Raw genomic sequence first — 24,593 nt, forward strand, 5'->3', positions numbered from 1 at the left:
CCGTTGGGAAGAGAAACAGTTTGAACAGAGGTTTGCAGTCACACACATCTGATTCCCTTTTGCATTTATGGAGTTTGCGAAGAAATTTCTCGAGCAGTTTTCCGCTGTTAGGATCCAACAACCACACAATTACAATGTCCCAATCCTATAACTAAAATATGACAATATCAGAACCAGAAACAAAAGTGATATTATTCAAAAGACTAGAAAAGACTGACTTTGTCAACAGACGCATCCCACTGAGAAAACAAACATGGAGGTTTGATGCTCACTTTTTCAGAAAATCTTTCCCAGTATGAATTGCACAATGACCGGAAGTCTGAGATTCTTGATGCATCTATTGGACACCACAGTTTTCTAACACAGAAATCAGTGCTCTTGTTTCTTTTATTAAATCGTTTTAGATCAATATTGTGATTTAAAACTACCAAATTATAACGGAATGATCCACGGGTGTCACAGATAATAACTCTACACCAGAGGTGCTCACACTTTTTCAGCATGTGAGCTACTTACAAAATGACCAAGTCATAAAGATCTACCTAATACAAAGCCAAGCAAACTGCACTGAAACACTCTGTGCCCCTTTTTTGGACCCTCCCCCACAGTTTGAGAACCTCTTCTTTAAGAGAACTTCCTCTGGCACTTTACACAAAACTGTGAAAAAAGTGAAGGAAGATTTTTAAACCTGTTTTTTTAAAGTTCCAAACTGGAGTTACATTCTTTTCTGGTTTTGCAGTGATATTTACCAGCCTCTGCACGTTTACCAAACCAAACGCACATCGTGACAAACACAGATGCATTTGTGCACTTTTGTTAGACAAACTTCAGCCAAATGTGGCAGTAGGTCTGTTCTGTAGATCCGCTCTATGCTGTAGACCTGCTTTGTGCCAACACTGGAACACAAATTTAGACTGGTTTTTGCTTCACGTTTGGTCTTGTTCTTCTAATCAGCCGCACTGTGGGAGGGGCTTGTGTTGGCTGTACGCAGGAAGGAGCGAGAGCGTGAAAAGGCGAGGGGCGGCGTGCTGACGTGAGGCAGATGGACAGGTAGGATGTTTAGGAAGTTGAACCTGCCCTGTGATGCACGCTGGTACACGAGGGCACACGCTGTTGCAGACGAGCCGTGCATAGGGAGCGTGTGTGTTTGTGATGTGACGTAGAGTCTCCGCGGGTTTCAAATGAGCGCACAGGCTGCACTGAGACGCCCCACACGCTCCTGCACCCGCTACAAGTTTATTACCAACAGCAGCGGCCGGAATGAAATATGATCACACTTGTTGAGTGTCAGACCTCGAGTGAGAGACAAGACCGAGTCCAAACGCGAGTCCGAGACGAGACACGGCGATCTACCCACACGACCTTGGCCATCGACTGGTAGATCGTGATTGACGTATTGAGCACCACTGATCTAGAGGGAGATTATATAGGCAAAGAAAGAAAGAAAGAAAGAAAGAGGGAGGGAGGGAGACAAAGAGAGAGAGATGGAGAGAGGAAGAGAGAGAGAAAGAGAGAGATGGAGAGTGAGAGAGATGGGAGGGAGAGAGCGATAGAGAGAGAGAGAGGGAAAGAGTGAGAAGGAGAGAGAGGGAGAGAGAGCGTGAGAGCCAGAGAGAGGAAAAAAGAGAGAAAGGGGGAGAGAGAAATGGAGGGAAGGAGAAAGGGAGAGAGAGGTAGGAAAAGAGAGAGATGGGAGAGAAATTGAGGGAAAGTGAGAGAGAGATAAAGGAAAAGAGAGAAATAGAGAGGGAGGGAGAGAAAGACAAGGAGAGAGACAGAGGGAGAAAGAGAAAAAGAGAAGGAGACAAAGAGAGAGAGAGAGAGCGAAAGTGACAGAGCAGGGAGAGAGAGGGAGACCGAAAGAGAGGGAGAGAGATGGAGAGAGAGAGAGAAACGGAGAGAGAGAGAGAGACAAAGAGAGAGATGAAGAGGAAGAGAGATGGAGCTCAAACCTCAGTCAGCTCTGTGCACTGTGAGGGAGCAGCGGATCTAATTCATTTGAAAACTACCACTTCATGACATCACAAGGTGGAACAGAGCATTTTAAGCTTTAGAAATGTAAACAGACGAATAAGAAAGAATTACTCAGACGTGTAAATGAAACAAAACACACCTGCAGATCTGTTTTTGAGAAGGTAACAACATTTTAAAACAGGTTTAATGTTCACAAGAGTACTGTCCATTTTGAACCTTTAACGACTTTTTAATAGCAATAATTAAAGTTCATAATGTTCATGTTTTAAAGTTTTAGTTTTGTCCGTATAAAGCGGAGAATGATTTGTTCTAGAAAGTCGCCTGGATTTAATTTCCTTGTGATTTTATGTGATTTTTTTTCTCATATTTGGCAGGTTTGTGTTGAAATCGGTGCCAAATGATTTTCCGTATGCTCTCCTCTCTCCTCTCCTCTCCTCCCTCCTCTCTCCGCTCCTTTCTCCTCTCCTTGCTCTCCTCTCCTCTCTCCCCTCTCTTGTCTCCACTCCTCTCTTCTATCTCTTCTCTCTCCTCTCTCTTCTCTCTCTCTCTCCTCTCTCTCCTCTCTCTCTCTCCTCTCTCTCCTCTCTCTCTCCTCTCTCTCCTCTTTCCTCTCTCTCTCCTCTCTTCTCTCTCTCCTCTTTCTCCTCTCTCCTCTCCTCTCCTCCCTCGTCTCCTCTCTCATCTCCTCTCTCCTATCTCATCTCTCTGTCATTTCCTCTCTCCTCTCCTCCCTCTCCCCTTTCCTCTCTCCTCTCCTCTGCTCTCTCCTCTCCTCTTTCTCCTCTCTCATCTCATCTCTCTGTCGTTTCCTCTCTCCTCTCCTCTCCTTTCCTCTCTCCTCTCCTCTCTTCTCCTCCCCTCTCTCTTCTTCTCTCTCCTATCTCATCTCTCTGTCGTCTCCTCTCTCCTCTCTCTCTCCTCTCCTCTCTCCAGAGCACGATATCGATACTGTATCATCACATTAAACAACACGATATAATTGATACTTCAATATTTTTGCACACTCCTAATTAGAACACAGATCAGAAAATAGAAGTTTGTGGATAAAAACGAGGCACTATTTTTTCTCATCAAATCCTTTATTTTGGCTTTTCCAACAGTGTCATTTTACAATCTGAATTACTTCAACTTTTAAAAATATTTTCTTGTTACAGAAGTGTGAAGTGAACACATCGCCTTCTCTTTTGATCGTGGGAGATTTTAGGATATTTTAGTCTATTTATAAAAAAAAAGATTCTTCTAAAATGTACAAAACTTTTTACAGCTGAAAATGAGAACACTTTGAATTCAAAATTAAAGGAGACGTATTCTGCAAAAACAACTTTTAAGAGCTTTTAACCACGTTTCTCTGACTGTCCCTCGTTTTTCATGCACGTTCGAGTAATCCAGTATTATGCGACATTTGAGGTTTGAGTGCTCGGAAAATTGCAGCTTTCACCTACCCCCTATCCCCGCCCACAGCTTTGTACATACTTGTGCCCATTTGAAAAAGTTACATGGACATTTTTCAAGTAGTTCTGATTTAAAACAATATTGCAGATTAAAATGAACAGAAAATTTAATTAAAAATCAATCAAAAAACACTAGAGGAAAAAAGCACAGTACGGCCACTATGTAACTTTTTTAAACTGTCTGCTCGTCTCCGTGGAGATATTATTACTTTGCTTAGAATGTTCCACCATAGGGCATTAAATTCTTCTCTTTTTTGACATGAAGGTGGCACTCTCACGGCCAAGTTACGGGTCACATCCATGTAGAGGCGACACCTTTCACAGTAAAACTTAAGAATACATTAGTCCGGCTTATTCTGTTCCGATATTGTTGTTGATACTTTGGCTTTAATAGATTCATCATGAATTTCAGACTTCCGGTCATCGTGCAATTCATACTGGGAAGGATTTTCTGAAAAAGTGAGCATCAAACCTCCATGTTTGTTTTCTCAGTGGGATGCATCTGTTGACAAAGTCGATCTTTTCTAGTCTTTTGAACCATATCACTTTTGTTTCTGGTTCTGATATTGTCATATTTTAGTTTTGGGATTCAGACATTGTAATTGTGTGGTTGTTGGATCCTAACAGCGGAAAACGGCTCAAGAAATTTGTTTGTGAACTCCATAAATGCAAAAGGGAATCAGATGTGTGTGACTGCAAACCTCTGTTCAAACTGTTTCTCTTCCCAACGGAATTGAAAAATAGTGAAAGGTGAAGGTGATGGGCAGGATTGATCCACAGGAAGGACCAAAAAGGAAACATTTCACTACCTAAATCATCCCGAGTTTGCAGCCAACATTTTGTATGTGGAGCCATCAAAGCAGATCCCGTTTGTTAAGTGAGAGGTGCAGAAGACAAACAGACTGAGCTGCACTTTCTTGTTCTTGTGGTTTTACAGCAACATCATGTCTTGGTCTCTTTGCAGTGGAAGGTGTTTCTTGGTGAACAGTTGGTGCCTTTCACTTCGGTGTTGACTTTTTAAATTCGTAACCAAGGTGGAGTGAGGGATCAGGATTTTGCTTTGATAGTGCTCCACATACAAAATGTTTGCTGCAAACTCAGGATGATTTCTTAGACAGTCAGAGGTTTCCTTTTTGGTTCTTCCTGTGGATCAATCCTGCCCATCACCTTCACCTTTCACTATTTTTCAATTCCGTTGGGAAGAGAAACAGTTTGAACAGAGGTTTGCAGTCACACACATCTGATTCCCTTTTGCATTTATGAAGTTCGCAAACAAATTTATCGAGCCATTTTCCGCTTTTAGGATCCAGAAACCACACAATTGATGTCCAAATCCCAAAACTAAAATATGACAATATCAGAACCAGAAACAAAAGTGATATGGTTCAAAAGACTAGAAAATACTGGCTTTGTCAATACACACATCCCCCTGGGAAAACAAACATGCTCACTTTTTCAGAAAATCCTTCCCAGTATGCACTGCGCAATGACCAGAAGTCCGAAATTCGTGACACATGTATTATCTGCCGATACCCGATATTAACCGATAACAGTGTAAGGATGGAAAATGGCACTTAAAACATCATAAACTAAGACATGTTATTTATCCTTCAGATCATCTTCATGTGAATAAAAGTTCAAACAATATCAGCCTGTAAATAATCTTATTACATCTAAATAAAATGTCCAACCAGAATATCGGTTTAATCACCATCATGGAACCGATACCAGATCCAGCTTACTTTTCAGAATTTGCATGTTAATATTCGATACCAGAATCTGCATCGGTGGGACATGTTTTTCATTTTTCATTCGTAATTTTGAGCCGTATTTAAATAAATGCAAGATAATTTTGTTTAATGCAATGCTGCGGAACATTCAAAGCAAAGCAACAACAGAAATAACCAGAAATGTTACACAGTGCACCTTTAATTTTTGGTTGGCAATAACACCACAACCCCCCTTTTTTTTTTTTTTTAAACCATAAAAGCTGCAGATGTTCTTAAAGACTGTGTCCTCCAATAATATATATTTTTTATATATAAATGTAAATAAATAAAGACATATTAAAAGAAAAAACAGCTCGTAAAACATCGTAAAATTTAAGTAGATTGTTAAAAAAAAAAAAATCAGATTCATTTTCCAATTCACCTTTTACATGCAAGTGTTTGGATGTAGGGGAAGCAAAGAGTATCAAACCAAATACTAAAACTGTATTGTGGTCTACTGCCAACCAAAATGTGAAAATTAAAGCAGAACTCAGTAACTTTTCCACCAACAGTTTTGTATTCAGAGCATTGTATGTTGAATACAGTATCCTGTGTCTCCCCCTAGTGGCTGCCTCTGGTAAAAACAGCTGATTTGGAGTAGTTTTAATCACACCATACATTTGATTTGTATTTGAGTAGTCATTGTTTTGAAGTACCTACACCCTTACTTGAGTAAAAGATGCAGGGTTTTTGGTTTTTTTTTTGCAGTTTTTGTACTTCTAGTTGCCCATGCCCCATATTACACAATATTGACTCTTGTGAGCTTTAAGTCATATTATAATGTTGTTACCTCCTCAAAAACACACCCGGAGTTGTGTTTTTCATTCACACATGTTTGAGCATGTCTTTGTGATGTCATGAAGTGGCCGTTTTCAAGTTAACAGCTCATTTTACCAACTTCTACCAGCAGACATTGACAATTCCAGAGCTGAAATCATCCGAATGATTCTAGTGAAGGTGTATAGAGTTTATAAACACAGTGGAGCACTTCCTGTATTACCGCATGACATCACAAGGTGTTTTCAGTTTGAGAGGTATTAAATCTGCAGGGTTTGTGAGTTAAACATGTGAATGAAACGAAACACAACTCCAGGTCTGTTTGTGATGAGGAAACATTTTAAGAGATCAGAAAATAGCATAATACAGGCCCTTTAATCTTCAGCTTGAGCAATTATTCGAGTACTTTTTCCATATACTTAAATAGTAATATTCTGAAGTAACATTACTGAAAGTCTCTTTGCAACTACAAGAGTCTCAAACTCACTTTTTGTAATGTCCAAAATTAACCAAACAAACTGGAGATGTATTAATTTCTTTTTGCCAAATATATGAAAAAAAAATAAAAAAAATTACTGTATTTTTCAGACTATAAGTAGCAGTTTTTTTCATGGTTTGGGTGTTTCCTGCGACTTATACATTAACATTTTTACACTGACCGCAAGAGGCTCTAGGCTTGTGTGTGAGTATCGAGTATTACTATTACTCCTGTACCACTGTCACTTCACTCTACTGCGCATGTCTCCTGTAGAAATAGCTGCTGTCTCGCTGCAAATAGTGAAATATTCAGCTGAAAACGGTACTCGAGCAGCAGAAAGAAAGTTTGGATTGAGCGAGAAACTTGTGATTGACTGGCGGAAAGCGGGGATGGAGAACACAGCTTCTTGGCAACCGGGAGGATGCACCATGAAACTTTCCTGAAGTCACTGGATGAATCGACAAAGCCTGAACTTCAGTGATAATCGAAACCATCCTGTCGAGATTCAGAAAGGCCAGAATAATTCTAACTGGAACTGATGCTGAGTCTGAGGACAGCTACACAGAAGAGGAAACAGTGCTCTGTTTACCTCATGGATCTATGGTTTATCTCTGGAGGTTGTGCAGAAGTGAGAATGAAGAATTCAATGGATTTAGTGATTTGGAGTGAGACTTACGTTTTATTGTTTATGCTATAATTATCTGAAAAACTGTTCATATGTGACGTTAACATATTAATGCCGATTCAGCCTGTTGTTCTCTGTTCTATTGTTATTACTAGAACTTGTCTTTCAAGGTGACATGTCAGTTCCTGGTCTCTGATTTTACAAAATACATTTCCCCAAAAAGTGCAACTTATAGTCCGGTGCAACTTATGTGTTTTTTTCTTCTTCATTGCGCATTTTTCAGCTGGTGCGACTTATACTCCAGAAAATACGGTATGTAGAACGTAGGGGGGCACTCTAACAAGTAATAAGCTGAATATAAATCAGACTGAAGTTACTGTATTCCACTTTTCTACTTTACTCCAGGGTGATGCTATTGCTTTGTCTGGAATGTTCCTTAGTATGGCATTAAACATTTCTATCTTCATGGAGACCAAACCAGACCAGGTTACAGGTCAGATCTGTGGAGAGGCGACCCACTCACAGTCAGAAAGTCTGTTTTTCTAGGTATTTTTGAGCTATAAAACCACCTGTAATTGAATAAATCTAAGGTAGGCTTAATGTCATACTGTGGAACATTCCAGACATAGCAATGATATCTCCGTAGAAACAAGGAGGTGAAGAACCCCCAACCAAAAAGTTACACAGTGCACCTTTATACAATCAGCAAAAACTTTTCCTAACAGTTAAATCATTTCACATCTTCTGTATTTGTTGAACCGTAATTTCGAATGTCCAACTTGGCTCTAGAGTCACTGCACACCTTCTCATGCACCAGGTCCGTCTGTGTTTTTTCGCTTAAATTAGCAAGAAGTGAGTCGGAGTTTGGGGTAGATCTGCTCGTTTCAATCTCCGAAGATATCCGATTACCTTGGGGAGATAAGGAATCGCAAAAAGTAGAGTTTGGAATAGGATTGTTACTTGTCAAACTGTTTTTTGGTTCTCGTAACGCCAACAAAGAATTGGCGATTTCGTGGTGGGTTTCCAAGTTATGCCTAGTCCGGATTTCGTTGGTGATTTCTGTCCTGTTTGCGTCAATGTTGGACTTTTCCTTAGAAGACAAAGTATTTGAAGGGAATTTTGGTCTGTTTTCTGTTAGCTGTTGAAATGGGGGCAGCGTGTTTGGATAAAATATCGATTGAAAAGTATCCGCAGTGTGATTTTTGATTTTATTCGGTAAAATGTTCCCACAGTCAAATGAGCTGTTCTTAAAATGATTGTCTTGGGGAAAACCAGGATTGGAAGTTGAAGGAAGATCTGATTTTGTTGTGATTCCATCCAAAACACTTAGAATGCTGTCCAAAAGTTTTTTATCAGCCTCGTCTGTATTCGATTTTTGTGGAATTTCACTGCGTTCTTGACATTGTGTCCGACTATTCGAAGATGTAGGTTTGTCTTCAACTATTTGTAACTTTTGTGGCTTCTTTTTCACCTCCTCCACTTCACAATTTGGCGTGTGACTAATTTCCACCTTCTCGACGTCGATATCCGTGTTGCTATCACTGCTATTCTCCAAAGAAATCAGATCGGTCGATTTATTTTGCCGGTTTTCAATATCTGATTTCTCCGATCCTCGGTCCAAAATATCCACGGGAAGTTCGCCGATGTCTCTGCTCTCCAAGACCCCGCTCATACCGGAAGAATGGACCAATGGGAGGGTGGGGAAGTGGCAGAAGTCGACGGTTTGTTGGGAGCCAAATGGGGAGCTGCACGCGCTGCTGCTGTGGTCCAATAGGGGGTCTCGGTCACTGTCGCTGTCCAGTGTGATCACCAGCGGGGGACTGGGAAAAGAGACGGAGACATTAGTTTTAGTTATTACTGTTGACAGGAAATATGAATTTTATTAAAATATATAACAAAAAGTCACATTAAGATTCAAACTGACTCTGTATTTTTGACTAATACTGGTATATCTGTAATCCCTCAGTTGTGCAGTAGAACGTGTGTACATACAGTATACTGTGTATTTCAGACTTGTGTGTCAGTACCTGCTACTCTGCTACTATTATTCCTGTACCGCTGTCATTTCGCTCTATTGCGCATGTCTCCTGCAGAAAGAGCCTCTGTCCTGTCTGGTTAGTCGATCGCACCATTACTTCTGCACCACTGAACAATGTAAAATTTAAACAAACTTATGAAAACAACTGAGAAAACTGAACACAAATGCCTCCAAAAAGAAAATCATATTTTGCAGATTACAAACTGCAAGTAGTGAAATCTGCAGCTGAAAATGGTAATCAAGCAGCAGAAAGAAAGTTTGGAGTGAGCGAGAAACCGGGAGGGTGCAGCATGCAACTTTCCTGAAGTCACTGGATGGACAAAGTCTGGACTTCAGTGACACTGAAACCATCCTGTCGGGATTCAGAAAGGCCAGAATAATTCTACCTGGAACTGATGCCGAGTCTGACGACAGCGACACAGAAGAGGAAGCGGCGCTCTGTTTACCTCCGGAGGTCACAGAGTTGTTCAGAAGTGACACCGAGGATGAAGAATTGAATGGATTTAGTGATTTGGAGTGAGATGGAGAGTTTGGTAAACTTGTTCTGTTGTTTATGTTATAGTTTATCTGAAGAACTGTTCATATGTGACGTTAACAGTCTGTTGTTCTCTCTTCTGTTGTTATTAATACAACTTGACTTTCAACATGAAATGTCAGTTCCTGGTCTCTGATTTTATAAAATAAATTTACCCCAAGAGTGTGACTTATAGTCCGTTGCAACTTATATATGTTTTTTTCTTCTTCATTATGCATTTTTTTGGCTGGTGCGACTTATAGTCCAGAAAATACAGTAGTAACCTTTTCTTAAAGGTACACTTTGGTTCACAGTAAAAAGGCATGGTTTTTAAGGTATTTTTAAGCAATAAAAATTTGTATATTAATAAATCCCCCACTCATAAAGCACTCCATGCAAGACATCTCCATGGAGACCAGCAACTCAACCGAAAAGTGACATAGTGCACCACTTTCATTGACCAGTACTGTGCAAAATACATATACTGCATAGACTAGAGGTAGACACAAGCTCTCTGTACATCTCTGAAACTGTTTTCATACAAGAAAACATTTTGAAATAAGAAAAATAAAATGTTCTGTTAAATAGTTCTTCACCTGGAGAGCAGACTGTTGCGGTGTCGGCGGCGTTTGCGTTTGGGGGCGGAGCTACAGATCGTTCCCTCGTAAACGATCTCCACACTGGGACTGCGCTCCTCACGACTGCGACTAAAACACAGAGACATCATAACATACAGGATTTAACATCACAAATAAGAATAAGTGGAAATGAAATAAAGACTTCATTTGCAAAAACAGATCAAGTCAGCAGAGTCTTTGTATAGAAGTGTTTTTAAAAGCCAAATGTGTTACTACAATCAAAATATTATAAATGATTTCATCCCTCAATGACATCATCCCCTAGACGTTATTTTCAATGAACAGGTGTAGATGATGATAACAAAACAACAACAAAAATTCAATTTGTCAAAACTGTGACGTATGTTTTTGCAATTGTACTTTGAAAATACTGAAGCCCTAATAAAATGAATTTGTAATTTAGTCAGTGTGTAGGTATCTAGTTCAAATGGATGTACAGCATGTAAAAGATGTGCAAGTCACCTTTTTTGGGTCAATTAAAAGATACAGTATGAAACTTTCTGCAGGTGGAAAGTCAACTGCATGATTCCATGGAAAGATAGATTGATTGATTTGAGTTTGTATGCCATATTATACCATACTAGGGGTGTGCAAAAATATCAAAATATCAATATATTGTGTCATTTAATGTGATGATACAGTATCGATATCGTGGGCTGCTGTATCGATATATCCCCTAGAGTATTTTTTGATATACCGTATTTTCCGCACTATAGAGCACAAGTAAAAGCCTTTAATTTCATCAAAAATTGACTGTGTGCCTTATAATCCAGAGAGCCTTATATAGGAATTTATTGGGGTGTCTTAGTATGACTTTAGTAAACTACAAAGCCGCTCCACTTGCAGCATTACGGCTCCCGAAAATAGACCATTCAATGACAGTGCGCCTTATAATCCAGAGCGCCCTATAGTATGCAAAATATGGTATTTGACTCAATTATATTGTTACAGCGCTACAGTTTTGTTGTTTGTTCAGAGGAAGAAAACTCATTTATGCGACAGATTTGACATTTTCATTGTTTTGATGAGTAAAATGGGTGTGTTTCGTATTCCCTTTGCACAAGAAGTGGTTTAACAAAGACTTTTAGTATCACAGCCTGATTTAGCCTTTATTTTTTATTAAACTGTATTGAATCGATTTGAAATATATTGTACTGAATTGTATCAAATGGAAAGTTCACTGTAAAGAGATATGTATGGTACTGTGGCCTATGTATCAAGGTATGTACCGTTTCGGCTAGGGATGGGCATGATTAGTCGACTAATCAATAATTGATCATTAAGAATTTTGTCAATTACGTTCATTTCTAATTGACAAATGGAATGTTCTGTGCGTAGATATGAAGCTGTGTCTGACAGCACAAACATTGGAGTAGTGGCCTCTCAGTCCCACGTTTGAGCTTTGACACCTCCTTAGAAATCACTGTACCACTCAATGAGTGTTTGCATTAGGGCTGGGCGATATGGGTCAAAAAATATATCTCGATATATTTTTGCTATATCTCGATATACGATATATATCTCGATATATGTTCAAGAAAAAATAACCCCCTAAAACTGAAAACTGCAAAAACAAATCTGCCAAATTCCACAAGGTCCTTTTTTTTTTATTGAAGTGTAAGAGGTCGGCAGTTCATATAGGAACATTTAAGATTACAAAAACCCTAATTACATAAATAATAATTTAACTGTAAAATAAAAGAAATAATACATATTTTCTTCTTTTCATTCATAAATAAAACAACTCAACACAAGTTCATCTTTGCATTAACTCTGTTATCCAGACCAGAACCAGAACCATGAGCTCATTTAGCAGAAGAAGCTCAGGATGTTCCTTATTTCAATAGATCCATGTTATTATCCAGCAGTAAGGAGCTCTGAGGTTTAATCCCACAATCCACTGCAGATCAAATCAAACGTTTCCAAACACTATTGTACAAGTGACACTGCAACAGATTATTAATTAAAATATTCTGCATAAATAAACTTTACATTGCTAAACTTTACAATATATAAAGCATAACGACTCTGGAGTCACATCAGCCCTGTTTGAGATAATAATGTGTTTAATGCAGTTTTGCGCACGTGTGTTTACATTTTACAGAAACGAAACTTAAGCGCATGGCTCATTTGCATAAACAGCACTTCTCACTGCAGCTCAGCTGGTTTAGCTTCTTTCGGGCTAAAGGACACGACTCGGTGGAACATGAGAATGTGCTGCTGATGTTCTTGTCTGTAAATGGTGGAAAAGGTTTGTGGTGCTTGAAGTTTTTCACTGGCACCAACTTTGGGCGTTCAGGGCAGTAGTGACGAGTGAAGGAGACACGAGCGAACAAAATCAGGGAGGCGGGGGAGCGCGGAGGCGACGAGAGAGAAGGTAAACAAGCGAAGCGGCGAAATCAGAATTGAATATAAGCATTATATCGATATATGTGATATGTCAGAATTCATATCAAGTTTAAAAACGATCTCGATATATTGAAAATATCGATATATAAACATAAAGAGCTGCACCAAACCTGCACTCGTATGATCTTTGAAAACATCGCAACACACAAACAGAACAGACTCACCTTCAGCATGAACATCCAGAAAGAACACTCATATTCCACTGAAACTGAACCGCATCAGCACACAAGAGCGTTTTTTTTTTTTTCCCCTCCGCAAATTAGTCATGAGGTTTGAAGTTTAAGTTTAGTTTCTGTGAGACTTAAACACATTATAATCTCGGCTGATGCGGCTCTAGAGTGGTTAAGGTTTATGTTGTAAAGTTGATTGAAGTTTGTTTATGCAGATTAGGAGTAGCAATAATAATGAGGATACTTATAAAAACATTAATAATTAATCGAAAATCAATTGTTAATTCTCCTGACGATCGATTAATACAATTTCAACGAATGCCCATTCCTAGCATCGGCAACTTCTTAATGTCCAGCCCTATGCCATACTGTGAAACATTAAACCTTTTCATGGAGACCAAACCAAACCATGTTACAGTTCAGATCTGTGTAGCGGCAACCCCACTCACAGTCAGAATGCCTGTTTTTCTAGGTATTTGTGAGCTATAAAACCACCTGTATTTGAATAAATGTAAGGTAGAGCTGTTTAATGTCATACTGTGGAACATTTGAAGAAGAGCAATGACATATCCACAGAATCAAGCAGGCGATGGACTCCCAACCAAAAAGTTACACAGTCCACCTTTAACCTTAAGATTAAAAAAACTCCAAAAACTCACCTCTCTTCCCTCTCTCTCTTCCGTCTTTCCCTCCTCCTCCGTCTCCTCCTCTTCTCCCTCTCCTCTTTCTTCATTCTCTCCATCTCTCTGGTTTTAGTTCTACTCTTACTGCTGTTCCCTTTTCCGCTGCTTGGCCTCCACGTTGGATCTCGGACGTGACTGTCAAGATGGCGGCTCTTGTATTTCCGTTTCCCTCCCGGTTTCTCCGCCACCGCTGCTGCTTCCTCTTCTTCCCTATTTCTCTGGACTTTTTCTCGAGGGGGCGGCGTCGCGGAGGGGGAAGAGCCAAAATAGGAAGAGGAAGAGGATTTGGGCGTTGACGGACAGGAGGAGTTAAGAGGAGAGACTATCGAGTATCCGTGGAAATCGGAATCGAAGCTGGAACCAGGAGACGGCGAGCGAGATGAGCGATGAGATGGCGTGGAGAGATTGGAGGAGTTTTGGTTCTGCGACGTGCCGCTGCTGCTTCGAAGTCGCTTATTTCGGCGTCGTTCCCGTTTTTTTCTCTTGGATTTGGGGCAAGCTTTTCCCAGCACGCGGAGGAGGGCGGTGAGACTGTGTCCGGGGTTGGGGCAGTCAGAGTGAGACCTTGATGGTTGTGCGTCTGCAACAATCTCTGCACAGACAAAAGTTGGAATTCTTCAGTCTTAAACGATTTTTAAACGTGCGACAAAAAGCACAAACCACAGACACGAGGAGAACCTTATGAGATTTTAAGTGTTCAAAATATCATAGCACTTCTCGTTTGGATGCAATTCAAATCTGCGTTGTTATTATTTGTGAAATATGGTGCAAAACATCAGATACAGTGGTCCCTTGTTTATCGTGGGGGTTACATTCTAAAAATAACCCACGATAGGTGAAATCTGTGAAGTAATCAACTTTATATTTTACAAGTATTATATCTGTTTTAAGTCTGTAAAACCCCTCAGCACAAACTTTATACACTTTTCTCAGACAGGACAGTTGCAACCCTTTTTACATCCTTCTTAAAACTTATTGCTGCTGTCGTTCTTTTGTTATTTTCCTCCTTCTTTATGTAACAAACCAAAGATTCATTTATTCCGTAATGGAACCCTACAGCGCAGAGTCTTGCACGGGTCCAGTTTTCTAGACCTGCACCCGCACAGTACAGCACCGCACCCGAAATAATATCAAACCGTTGCGCTGCCTACGTCACGGATTGAACCAAGACTAAACCAGGACTAACCTAGGACTGATTCCAGGACTGAAGAGGAGGACTAAACCAGGACTAATCCAGGATTAAACCAATACTGAATCAGAACTGAACCAGAACTGAACCAGAATTCACTGTCAGGACGGGCTCGGAGGAGAAAGGACCCGCGCAGAGCTCCACGGGCACATAAGCAAAATTGCACTAACAAAAATCTGCGAAACAGCGAGACTGCGAAAGGTGAACCATGATATAGCGAGGGACGACTATACATGATTTTTAATGCACGGAAGGCTGGGGATAAAGTATACAGGAAGTAGAGTCACTATCACTAATCTGCAGCTTCACCTTGATCCATGTGCTGTGTGGATGTAAACACGTTAGGAACTACTCTCACCTTTTTACTTTTAAAGAATGATTCAAACTGGATTAACAGCGCTGTTTTGTGGACTGGGGGTCACAAATTCTATGGATAATGTGGATGAGATGCTGCAGTTTAAATTTACAACTTTACGAGATAATGATTTTCACAATTTCATGAGTTTGTATCTTGCGACTCTGTGTCCGTCACTCCTCTGCCCCTGACGCCGTTTTATTGGCTGTTATTGTAGTGTTGCAAACACACACACACACACACGAGGAGTGCAGCGGCTTCAAATCGCACACAAAGACACAAAGTCGGGTCACGCCTCCCCGAACACGGGGAGAAGCAAATCGTGCCTTAAATCGAGCAAATTCTCCTGTAGCGTGTGGCGGACTTAAGTCAACCAAAATTGGCATTAGTCAGCTAGTCATATTATTTAGAATTTCTATGAGATCAGAGCAGAAAGGAGGAGAGTAAGCTGAAGATTTGGTATTTTTTGGTATTTTGCGGGTAAAAAACAGAGAGACACCAAGACACCAGAGACGAAGGTAGAAGTGCTATCGCCGAAACATGTCAGGTACATAAGCTACTTAGCGTTTCCCAATTTGTCTTATTAGAAGAAAACAGAAGTTTTCATGTTATAATGTTGTTACACCATAAAAACAAACCTGGGTTTGTGTTTTGTTTCATTCACATATGTTTGAGTAACCCTAGCACCTTGTGACGTCATGTAGTGGTAAAGTGAACAGCTCCTTTTTACCTTGAGTTCAGTAGAGATTGGCCATGTTTACATGATGTTTAGTTCAGAATTAATTGTTCTGAATTAAATAGTTTGGAATCAAAATATTCTTCTTTGAGTTTGCATGGAAATAATAATTCTGCATTTAATATAATATAATAATTTACATGGAAAACATGTTAAATGGCCTTTATTTAATTCCGTTTAACGTCTGGAGGTGGAGAAAGGTTCTGATTGGACAGGGACAAAAACGTATTTATGTCGAAGAAAACACACACTTCAGCTGCTACCGGCTTTTTTGTTACCTCGGTTTGTCGTTACGCCATGGACACAAACATGCTCCACACTTTTTTCACAGTTGTTCCGCTTATAATTAAGCAGCAGCTCGAGAATTCTCTCATCACACTTTACGTCTGTCCCACTCCCACATCCTGCTCGCAAATCCAAAGAGCAGTGGATGAGTCCAAAGCAGGACTGGTCGATCTGGATCGTCCGGATCTTGTCAGAAGAGCAACCCAACGAGCATGTACTGAACGACCACAATTATTTCTAAGAATAATAAACATTTACATGATACAGGAATAAATTAAATTGGCTTTAAAATCAGAATAAAGCACTAACTTACTTCAGAATTAAGTTTAATTCCAAATAATCATTTTCATTAGGAATTAAATGTTTACATGGTCTTTGTTAAGTGGAATTAAAAAATTTTTTATTTGGAATTAAAGCTTGGAAATTGTCAATTTCAGGGCTGAAATCAACCAAATGATTCCAGTGAAGGTGTATGGACTTTAAAGACACAGTGGAGCACTTCCTGTATTACCACATGACATCATAAGTAAGCAGGGTTTGTGTGTTAATGTGTAACTGTGCAAATAAAACACAACTCCAGGTCTGTTTATGATGAGGAAACAACATTACAAGCGATAAATCACAAAACAACATAACAATGGCCTTTTAAAATCCAGTCAGTTCTTACCTTCTCTGCACTGTGGTGAAGGAGAGAGCACTGGAAAAAACACCTCTGGCTGTTTTTCAGTTGGTTCTTTGCCCTCTTTTTCCTTCTCTTCTTTCTCTCCATCTTTTTCTTTACTCTCCTTCTTCTCCTCCTCCTCCTCCTCTCCTCCCTTCTTCTCCTCCTCAGAATCGGACGACAGTTGGACGAGCTCGGGCGTGCGTTCGGCGATGGGTTTCTTGTACCCCACGATCAGGCATTCTTCCTCGCCCTCTTCCTCTCTGTGCTGTCGCGGCGATGCAGGGGTCCGAGGGAGCGTCTCTCCTCGACCCTGATTGATCGCCTTGTGCAGGGCGAGGTTAAAGGAGGACAGGTAACAGGAAGAGTCTGCCGTGGAGTAGGAGGGGCCTGGAGTTTCATCGTCCCAGCCTGAGAGGAATGTAAACAGGTATAAAATTAGGATTCAACACACAAATAATTTTATTAACCAACGAAACAAAAAGAACAGAACGGACAAATAGGTAGGGCTGCACGATCCAGCTTTTTTGGTTCTAATCGCGATTTTGATACTTTGGCTTTAAGTAACTTTCGCTAACCAGACAGCGATAATTCAAAAATAAAAATTTAAAATCCATATGTGTACTGTAACTGTGATTTATAATTTTAAGTAACTATATAACAATAGAAAAATATTACAAGGTGTTTCGGGCCAACATCAAGTAAATCATCTTATTACATCAATATATATAGACTGAAATGGGGATGTCGACTGAACCGATATCCTGGAACCGATATCTGATCCATCAAAAATGTTCAATATCGGCACTGTTGGGAGATACCAGTATTGTATCAGTTCATCCCTACAAATAGGAGCACATTTTTAAATTGAATTTGAATTCAACACATCTGGGACTCTACATGTGGAAGAAGGTCCCAGAAGCAGTGCTATGTTTTCAAAATATATTTTAAACAGCTTGTACTTGATTTCATTATTATTTAATGAATGTATTTATTTTAATTTAAAAGGGACAGTTCGGAATTTTGGACTCAGGATCTCACTTCCTAGTGATCCAGAGTGTTGGAGACGTGTGGAGACACATTTTTAAATATTCCATCCAGTCCTTGTATTTGCAGAGGTCACTGGTGCTAGGCTAATGCATGTCAATGGCCATAGTTATTCTGGCACTAAAAACAGTCTTACCCACTCCACAAAACACCTGAAGCAAAACTATTATTACACCAGACTGTCCATGTGAATGTCTGTGTTGATAGAATAATTTTAGAAGTAAAACCAACCTTGCATTTGAAGGATTTATGTCTGAGCAGCAGCAGTGAGTTGTACTTCCTGACAGAAAGCTTGCCTGCGGCGGACTGATATATGAGAAAATAGTCCCTCAACATGTGACGATTCATGAGATGCAAGGTTAGTTTTATTTCAAACATTATTCTATCAACACAGACATTCACATGGACAGTCTGGTGTAATAATAGTTTTGCTTCAGGTGTTTTGTGGAGTGGGTAAGACTGTTTTTAGTGCCAGAATAACTATGGCCATTGACATGCATTAGCCTAGCACCAGTGACCTCTGCAAATACAAGGACTGGATGGAATATTTCAAAAAGTGTCTCCACACGTCTCCAACACTCAGGACCTCCTTTCCTAGCTAGCCAGTGTCCAAAATTCCAAACTGCCCCTTTAAGAATAATGCTCTTTACATCATGCACTGTTTGGTAAAAGCTGCCAAGAAAAAAAAAATTGAGACTATAAAATATAATCTATTGATTTACATACCATTTTGTCTGGTCATAAATAACTCGAATGCTGCTTGTTACTAAGAATCATGGGACACCAAAAACCTGACACAATCCTGAACAATTGAGTCTCTGTCATGGTGCGATTTAAAGAGCGACAAAAATGCACATAGCAGGCAGAGATTTGAAAACTATAAGGAAACAACTGCATGGAACAGGCCTTTTAATGTAATATTTTCTGTACAAATTACAATTGTCAAAATAGCAAATATTTGATACTAATCGATACCAAAACTAGTATCGCAACAAGAAATTCATTTGAGCAGGTATCGATAAAAAGTGTACGCCCATGGACCACTATGGAACCTACCTAGTCAGTGTGGAATCAGAATTAGTATCAAGTATCTGGTCTATTCCTTAGTATCGAAATAAAGTTTAAAGTGTTAGTATCATGACAACAGTACCTCATGCACATACCTGTCATACTGAGGCTGGCTTGACTCTCCTGCACTGGCTCAACACGCTCTGCTCCTCTCTCTCGGTCCTCTTCCTCCTCGGAGATGGCGATGACGGCGCTGCTGTCCGTCGAACTGTCCAGCGCGTCCACGTTAAAAGCTACATCCGGCGGTTCATAAACTGCCTGAATGTCGTAGTTCTCCATCGTGAGCGGCGAGCGGGCGAAACTAACCAACTCGTGTAGAAAGTGATCCGTGCGCGCCAACAAAAACGGGCGCAGTTCATCTTCCACGACGGGTAAGTCCTCAAGTCCGTGCCTAGCTATACGCGCCAATATAATCCTCTGGACGATTGTTATTAGCGAATCATGAGAGCCGTAGAGCACCACTAGCTCACGTCGTATCCAAGGACGGAGTCTGTTTAAATTTGATGGATTATGGCAAAAGCTTTCGACTGATATCTCCCTTTGTGGTTGGTCTCTGTTGCTGCCAGCGATTCCTCTGACTCGGATTCCGCATCGGTATAGCCCACGACGGAGCGCTATCGTCTCTCTGTCACGCAGCGGTCGAATGCGTCCTCCTTCTCTCTGCAAACGCCGTCTCGCCGCCAACCTGAAAAGCAGCTTCCGTGTTTCCCGATTGTTGGCGACGAAAGGAGGTAAATTCCCAGCGGATCCGAGCCCGGTTAGCCCTTCAAAAATAATTCCGCGTTCCGACAAATCTAAGGGTTGGGTTTCTTCAGGGTTCACGGCCGGCGAAATCGGGATAAACTCCGGACTGTCGGGAGGCGAATCCACAAGCCACTCCCACACCGGCACCATTCGTTGGTTTCTCCTGCTTCGATTCGAGCTGCTTCTCCGCAACGTCAGCCTCATCCGGTGGTCGCTCGCCATCGCCGCTACCATGGCAACCGTCGCCGCCACGCTGCCGTTCTCAGGCGAGCGGTTGATTGTGTATTTCTTGAAGTCGTTTTCGCCGCGGACAGAGTGGAGAATGGAGGTGAAGGGCTGTTTGCAGAGGGGGCATTCTGCTTTGTTGTGAGACCACTCTTGGATACACATGAAGCAAAAACGGTGCAAGCAGCGGTCCAGGTACGCTAGGTTATTAAAGCGATCGAGGCAAATGGGGCATTTCGAATCGGGGGAGGTGTCTTCGGCGGCAAGGACTTGGCGAGATGTGGCCAAAGAGGAGGATGACGGCAGAGGAGAGGTGGAGGGAATGTTGGAGCTTGTGGTAGTAGTTGTGGAGGTATTATTATTATTATTATTTGAAGCTTCAGTTGCATTCTGGGTATTTCTGTTGTTCCTGTTGGTTTTTCTTCGGCCTCGGCTGCGCGTGGACGGGTTTCGGTGGCGCTCCTGTCTCGGTCCTTCGTCTTCTTCACTCTGGGGCTCAGCGTTTCGTGATGACGTGTTAGGGCAACGCGCACGCAGTTTCATACGTGAGAGCGCCATCACCTGGAAGAACAAAAAAAATATTTAATTGTAACAGGACTCTTCACAATAACAATAATAATAGTTAGCGCCGCCAGTAATGATTATTTTAGTAGTTCAATTAGCTGACCAGTCAAACAATTACCTCTATTGTGAACTGAGATGTTTTAAATACATTTTTAACCAAATAAAGTCTGAAAAGTGGTGACTGAAGGCTCCTAAATAGTGAATATGTATTGTGTATTTTCATTATGGTGTATTATTGATAAAATTTGAAATGTATCTTTTTGTTGACATTTCAGTTTAATAATGTTTCTGTTATACAAGTTCTTGTATGTGTTTTAGATTCTGTACAGTCCAGAGCACAATTATCAAAATACAACTATAATATCTTTTTAAATAAATCTACTGTCAATTTTATTATGTATTTGATTTATTTTATTAATGTATTTGATTTGTTTATTTGTGTATTTGATTTATTTATGTATTTATTATATTATTATTTATTTATGTTTATTTTATATATATATTTTTTTATTATTATGGCATCCTTCAAAACTCTCAAGATCACCACGCAGCAATTTAATACAACATGCACTGAAACGAAAGCAAAACATAGACATATTAAAAAAAATAATAATTTAAAGATAAAACTAAATTTTCAAGTGTGATATATTGCTGAAGTAAACCGACGATAAACGATAACACTGAAACTAATTTACACTACTGATAGCAGATTTAAAGGTGCACTATGTAACTTTTTGGTTGGGGGTCCATCACCTGCTTGTTTCTATGGATATGTCATTGCTCTTGTCTGGAATGTTCCACAGTATGACATTAAACGGCACTACCTAATATTTATTCAATTACAGGCGTTTTTTTCATATCTTCAAATACTGAAAAAATAACTCAAAATATCCCAGCAGTGCAAAGAAACTGTACACACGATAAATATTGACCCCCAAAAAATATTGTCCCATCTTTCCTATATTGAACAATAAGTTTGTATAGTAATTATCGTGACAGACCTGGTGAACATGTGGGTATCTGTGTGTATAGAGAAGACCAGTCAGTATCTCTCACCAGTCCGGCCGAGTTGAAAAGATCTCGCCTCTGGAGTTGTACCAGTGAGAGGAACTGAGCTAGTGACAGTTTACAAATAACAGAGACCAAATAAGTGGAACGGCCCCCAAACCAAGCCCTGTGGTTTCAGTGTGTGGACTTCAAAAGCAAAGAACTGACCCCCTCACTCTTTAACAGCAGCTCATGTCAGGGCCCGTCACCATAATTGCTAGACTGACTGACAGTTCAATATGTGTGTAACATGTCTTCGTAAACGTGGGGAGATGTTGTGTATTTGTTATTTCTGCAATTAGATTTGAGCTGTAAAAGGCTGAATAAGTGACCTATGTGCCCAAATATTGACCAATAAAAGTATGTTCTGTAATGCACATGTTACAGATTTAAAAATGATTAACTGGGATTATCAGGTTTTATTGTTTTTGTGTCTGTCCTGTAACAGATTTTGAAGTGTGATAAATTGCTGAAGTACTGTATTTTCCGCTCTATAGGGCGCTCTGGATTATAAGGCGCACTGTTATTGAATGGTCTATGGTCACATTTTTTTCATATATAACCCGCACCGGACTATAAGGCACATTAAACGAAACAGAACAGTTAAATGGGTCAGTCGGACTTTGTTTGGCGCGTTTCACGGTGACTCTGAGCTTTGTTCAGTTGTGGCGTGTAGGGAGGGTGCTGTCTGGGACCGCTGGATTGTCGGCGTGTTTGCAGTGACTCAGTTGTTCAGACGTGTCTAGAAGTGGCACATTGCACTCGCTTTTGAGATTCATTCCTCCGTTCCGTTCCTCGTCCGCGTGGACTGATGAGTGTGTCTGTGGGTGTGTTTCGCTGTGCGGTAGCTGTCTGCTCCGTGTGTGTTTGCGTGCGCTGCGGGTGGTGTGGCTTTGTAGTTTACTGAAGTCATGCTGGGACACCCGAGTGGATTCGTGTATAGGGTGCTCTGGATTGCGGGGGGTGCAGTCGTATTTGATGGGATTGGAGGATGTAGAGCGCACCCTATACTGCAGAAAATACGGTAAAGATAGACGATAATTGATAATACTGAAACTAATTTATGTCACTAACATAAAAACCCAAGAATATATGACATTAAAGAGCTCTACCTTACATTTGTTCAATTACAGGTGGTTTTATAGCTGTTTATAACTGTGAGTGGGGTTGCCTCTCCACAGATCTGACCTGTAACTTGATCTGGTTTGGTCTCCATGATGATGAATGGTTTAATGCTATACTATGAAACATTCCAGACAAAGAAATAACATCTCCATGAAGAAATGCATTTGATGGAGACTCCACCAGAAAAGTTACACAATGCACGTTTAAATTGAGCATTTATTCGACCTGTTGCTTTTAATGTTACCTTTACATGTGCAGCATTTTGGAAACTGTTTTGTTTATATATAAATGTGCTATAAAAAATAAAGTGGATTAGAATTTTGTTATGTTATGTCAAAAGATCCAAACCTATACACAACTTGGTTTACAAAGAAAGAGTCCCAGGCCTGTCACGAAAACAACTTTTTAAGCACAATATATTTCTACAGAGATGCACTGATAAATTATAATATTGGAACTACTTTATGCCATTGACTAGGGTTGGGTATCGTTCAGAAGTTGCAGATACAATACATACCTCAATACATAGGCCACGATACAATACATATCTTGATACAAAGCACTTTCGATTTTGATTTTTCGAAAAATTAAGGCTAAATCATGGCTGTGATACTAAAAATCTTTGTTAACCACTTCTTGTGTAAGTAACTATGAAACACCCATTTTAATCATCAAAAAGTGAAAATGTCAAATGTGTTGCATAAATGAGTTTCCTTCCTCTTAACACGCAACAAAAATGTAGCACTGTAACAAAATAATTTAGTAAAACATAACTAAAAATGCTTAATACAGCAGCCCACAATATCAATACTGTATCATCACATTAAACAACATGATAATTCTATATTTTTGCACCATCCTACCACTGACACAATAATAATAATAAAGCAGGATAATCCTACTAAAGAAAAGTTTAAACAGTATCATTAAAAGGCCTGACCTATCTATCTCTCTCTATATCTTTTTTGTTGTTGTTTTTTTTACTCTTTGTTATTACATTATATTGTGATGTGTGAGCTACTGTGACCAAATCATTTCCCTTGTGGATCAATAAAGTTTGTCTAAGTCTAAGAGAGAAGAACTCAGCCTAAATACATGAAGGATTTCTGTGTTAAACATGTGTGAAAGAAACAAAACACAATTCCAGGTCTGTCTGTGACGAGGAAACAACGTTACAACATAGATTAGAAAATAACCTCATATGGGCCCTTTAACAGGAAACAAATGGACAGGCAAAGAGAAGAACCTGCAGTCACCTTTCATAACAATAAATACATGTATTGGGAAAAACAGAAAAGGAATTATAACCATTTTAATGATTTTAAGTCATCATGAATCAGCATTTCAGAGAGAGTCCTTCACACTACCCTCTCACTTCATCATTAAAAACAAGGGGGGAAAAAACAATACACGTTTATCAGTGACACAAACCTTTGACTTTGACGTGTAGCTTGCCCTTTAAAACGTGAACTGCTTTTCTCTTGTTGTAAGTAGATGTTTTCTTTCACGCTTTATCAGATCATCACGTTTTATCCGTTTGCATTTGGAGAGAACGTCTGTTTTCAGCGTGTGGTTATTATACTAAAAGCAATTATGCTAAGAAGCTAATCGCTGCTAGCATTTTTGTTCAGGCTGGCATCGTCTTTTGTTTCGAAGCGTTTATGACTCATGTGAATTTACAGCCTAGTACGTCGCTAAGCTCACGTTATGCATTAAATATTACGTTAAATAATAATCGGATGCTTTAAAATTCAATTATTCTTGAGTGTTTTAGCATGTTAGCTCGCCTACCTGATCCGACGCAGCCGACTCCCTCCGTGTCTTCCAAAAGCTCTCATCCGGGTTTGGTGCTCCGTTTGCGGGCTGTTTCGCTCGATTTGTAGCCGATGGGCGAGCTGACAACCGGGCCTCGCTATTTTTATCAGTATGCAACGATAATCCGTGTAATAAATGTTTGATTTATCCACAAATGCACCGAGTTGGATCGGCTACTGTCGCTGCACATTTCCGTTGGAATGTAA

General features: G+C 40.1%; 1 protein-coding gene across 2 annotated transcripts; it reads right to left on the bottom strand.

Annotated features, from left to right (window-relative positions):
• Window positions 1-3,034: 3,034 nt before the first annotated feature.
• Window positions 3,035-24,590, bottom strand: LOC110170295 (E3 ubiquitin-protein ligase Topors-like). Of its 2 annotated transcripts, none has more exons than XM_055156157.1 (6): window positions 24,364-24,590; window positions 18,963-20,397; window positions 16,759-17,163; window positions 13,503-14,118; window positions 10,223-10,333; window positions 3,035-8,894 (listed from the first exon to the last, which is right to left on the bottom strand). In XM_055156157.1, the coding sequence occupies exons 2-6, from the start codon at window positions 20,392-20,394 to the stop codon at window positions 7,805-7,807; spliced, it is 3,654 nt and encodes a 1,217-aa protein (XP_055012132.1). In that variant the 5' UTR covers window positions 20,395-20,397; window positions 24,364-24,590; the 3' UTR covers window positions 3,035-7,804. The 2 variants fall into 2 exon arrangements, with proteins under 2 accessions (XP_055012132.1, XP_055012133.1); XM_055156158.1 differs by lacking the exon at window positions 24,364-24,590 and adding an exon at window positions 24,004-24,158.
• Window positions 24,591-24,593: the final 3 nt, after the last annotated feature.

Source organism: Boleophthalmus pectinirostris, unplaced genomic scaffold (assembly GCF_026225935.1).
Source record: "Boleophthalmus pectinirostris isolate CB_2022bp ecotype Guang Dong unplaced genomic scaffold, ASM2622593v1 HiC_scaffold_20, whole genome shotgun sequence".
Taxonomy (NCBI): Eukaryota; Metazoa; Chordata; class Actinopteri; order Gobiiformes; family Gobiidae; genus Boleophthalmus; species Boleophthalmus pectinirostris.

Excerpts from the sequence above, each read along its gene's own strand:
- LOC110170295 (XM_055156157.1), bottom strand. The coding sequence starts at position 20,394 with ATGGCGCTCTCACGTATGAAACTGCGTGCGCGTTGCCCTAACACGTCA. Across the intron at positions 17,164-18,962 it reads AGCCAGCCTCAGTATGACAG|GCTGGGACGATGAAACTCCA; the intron begins GTATGTGCATGA and ends CATTCCTCTCAG. Across the intron at positions 10,334-13,502 it reads AAGAGAGAGAGGGAAGAGAG|TCGCAGTCGTGAGGAGCGCA; the intron begins GTGAGTTTTTGG and ends TCTGTGTTTTAG.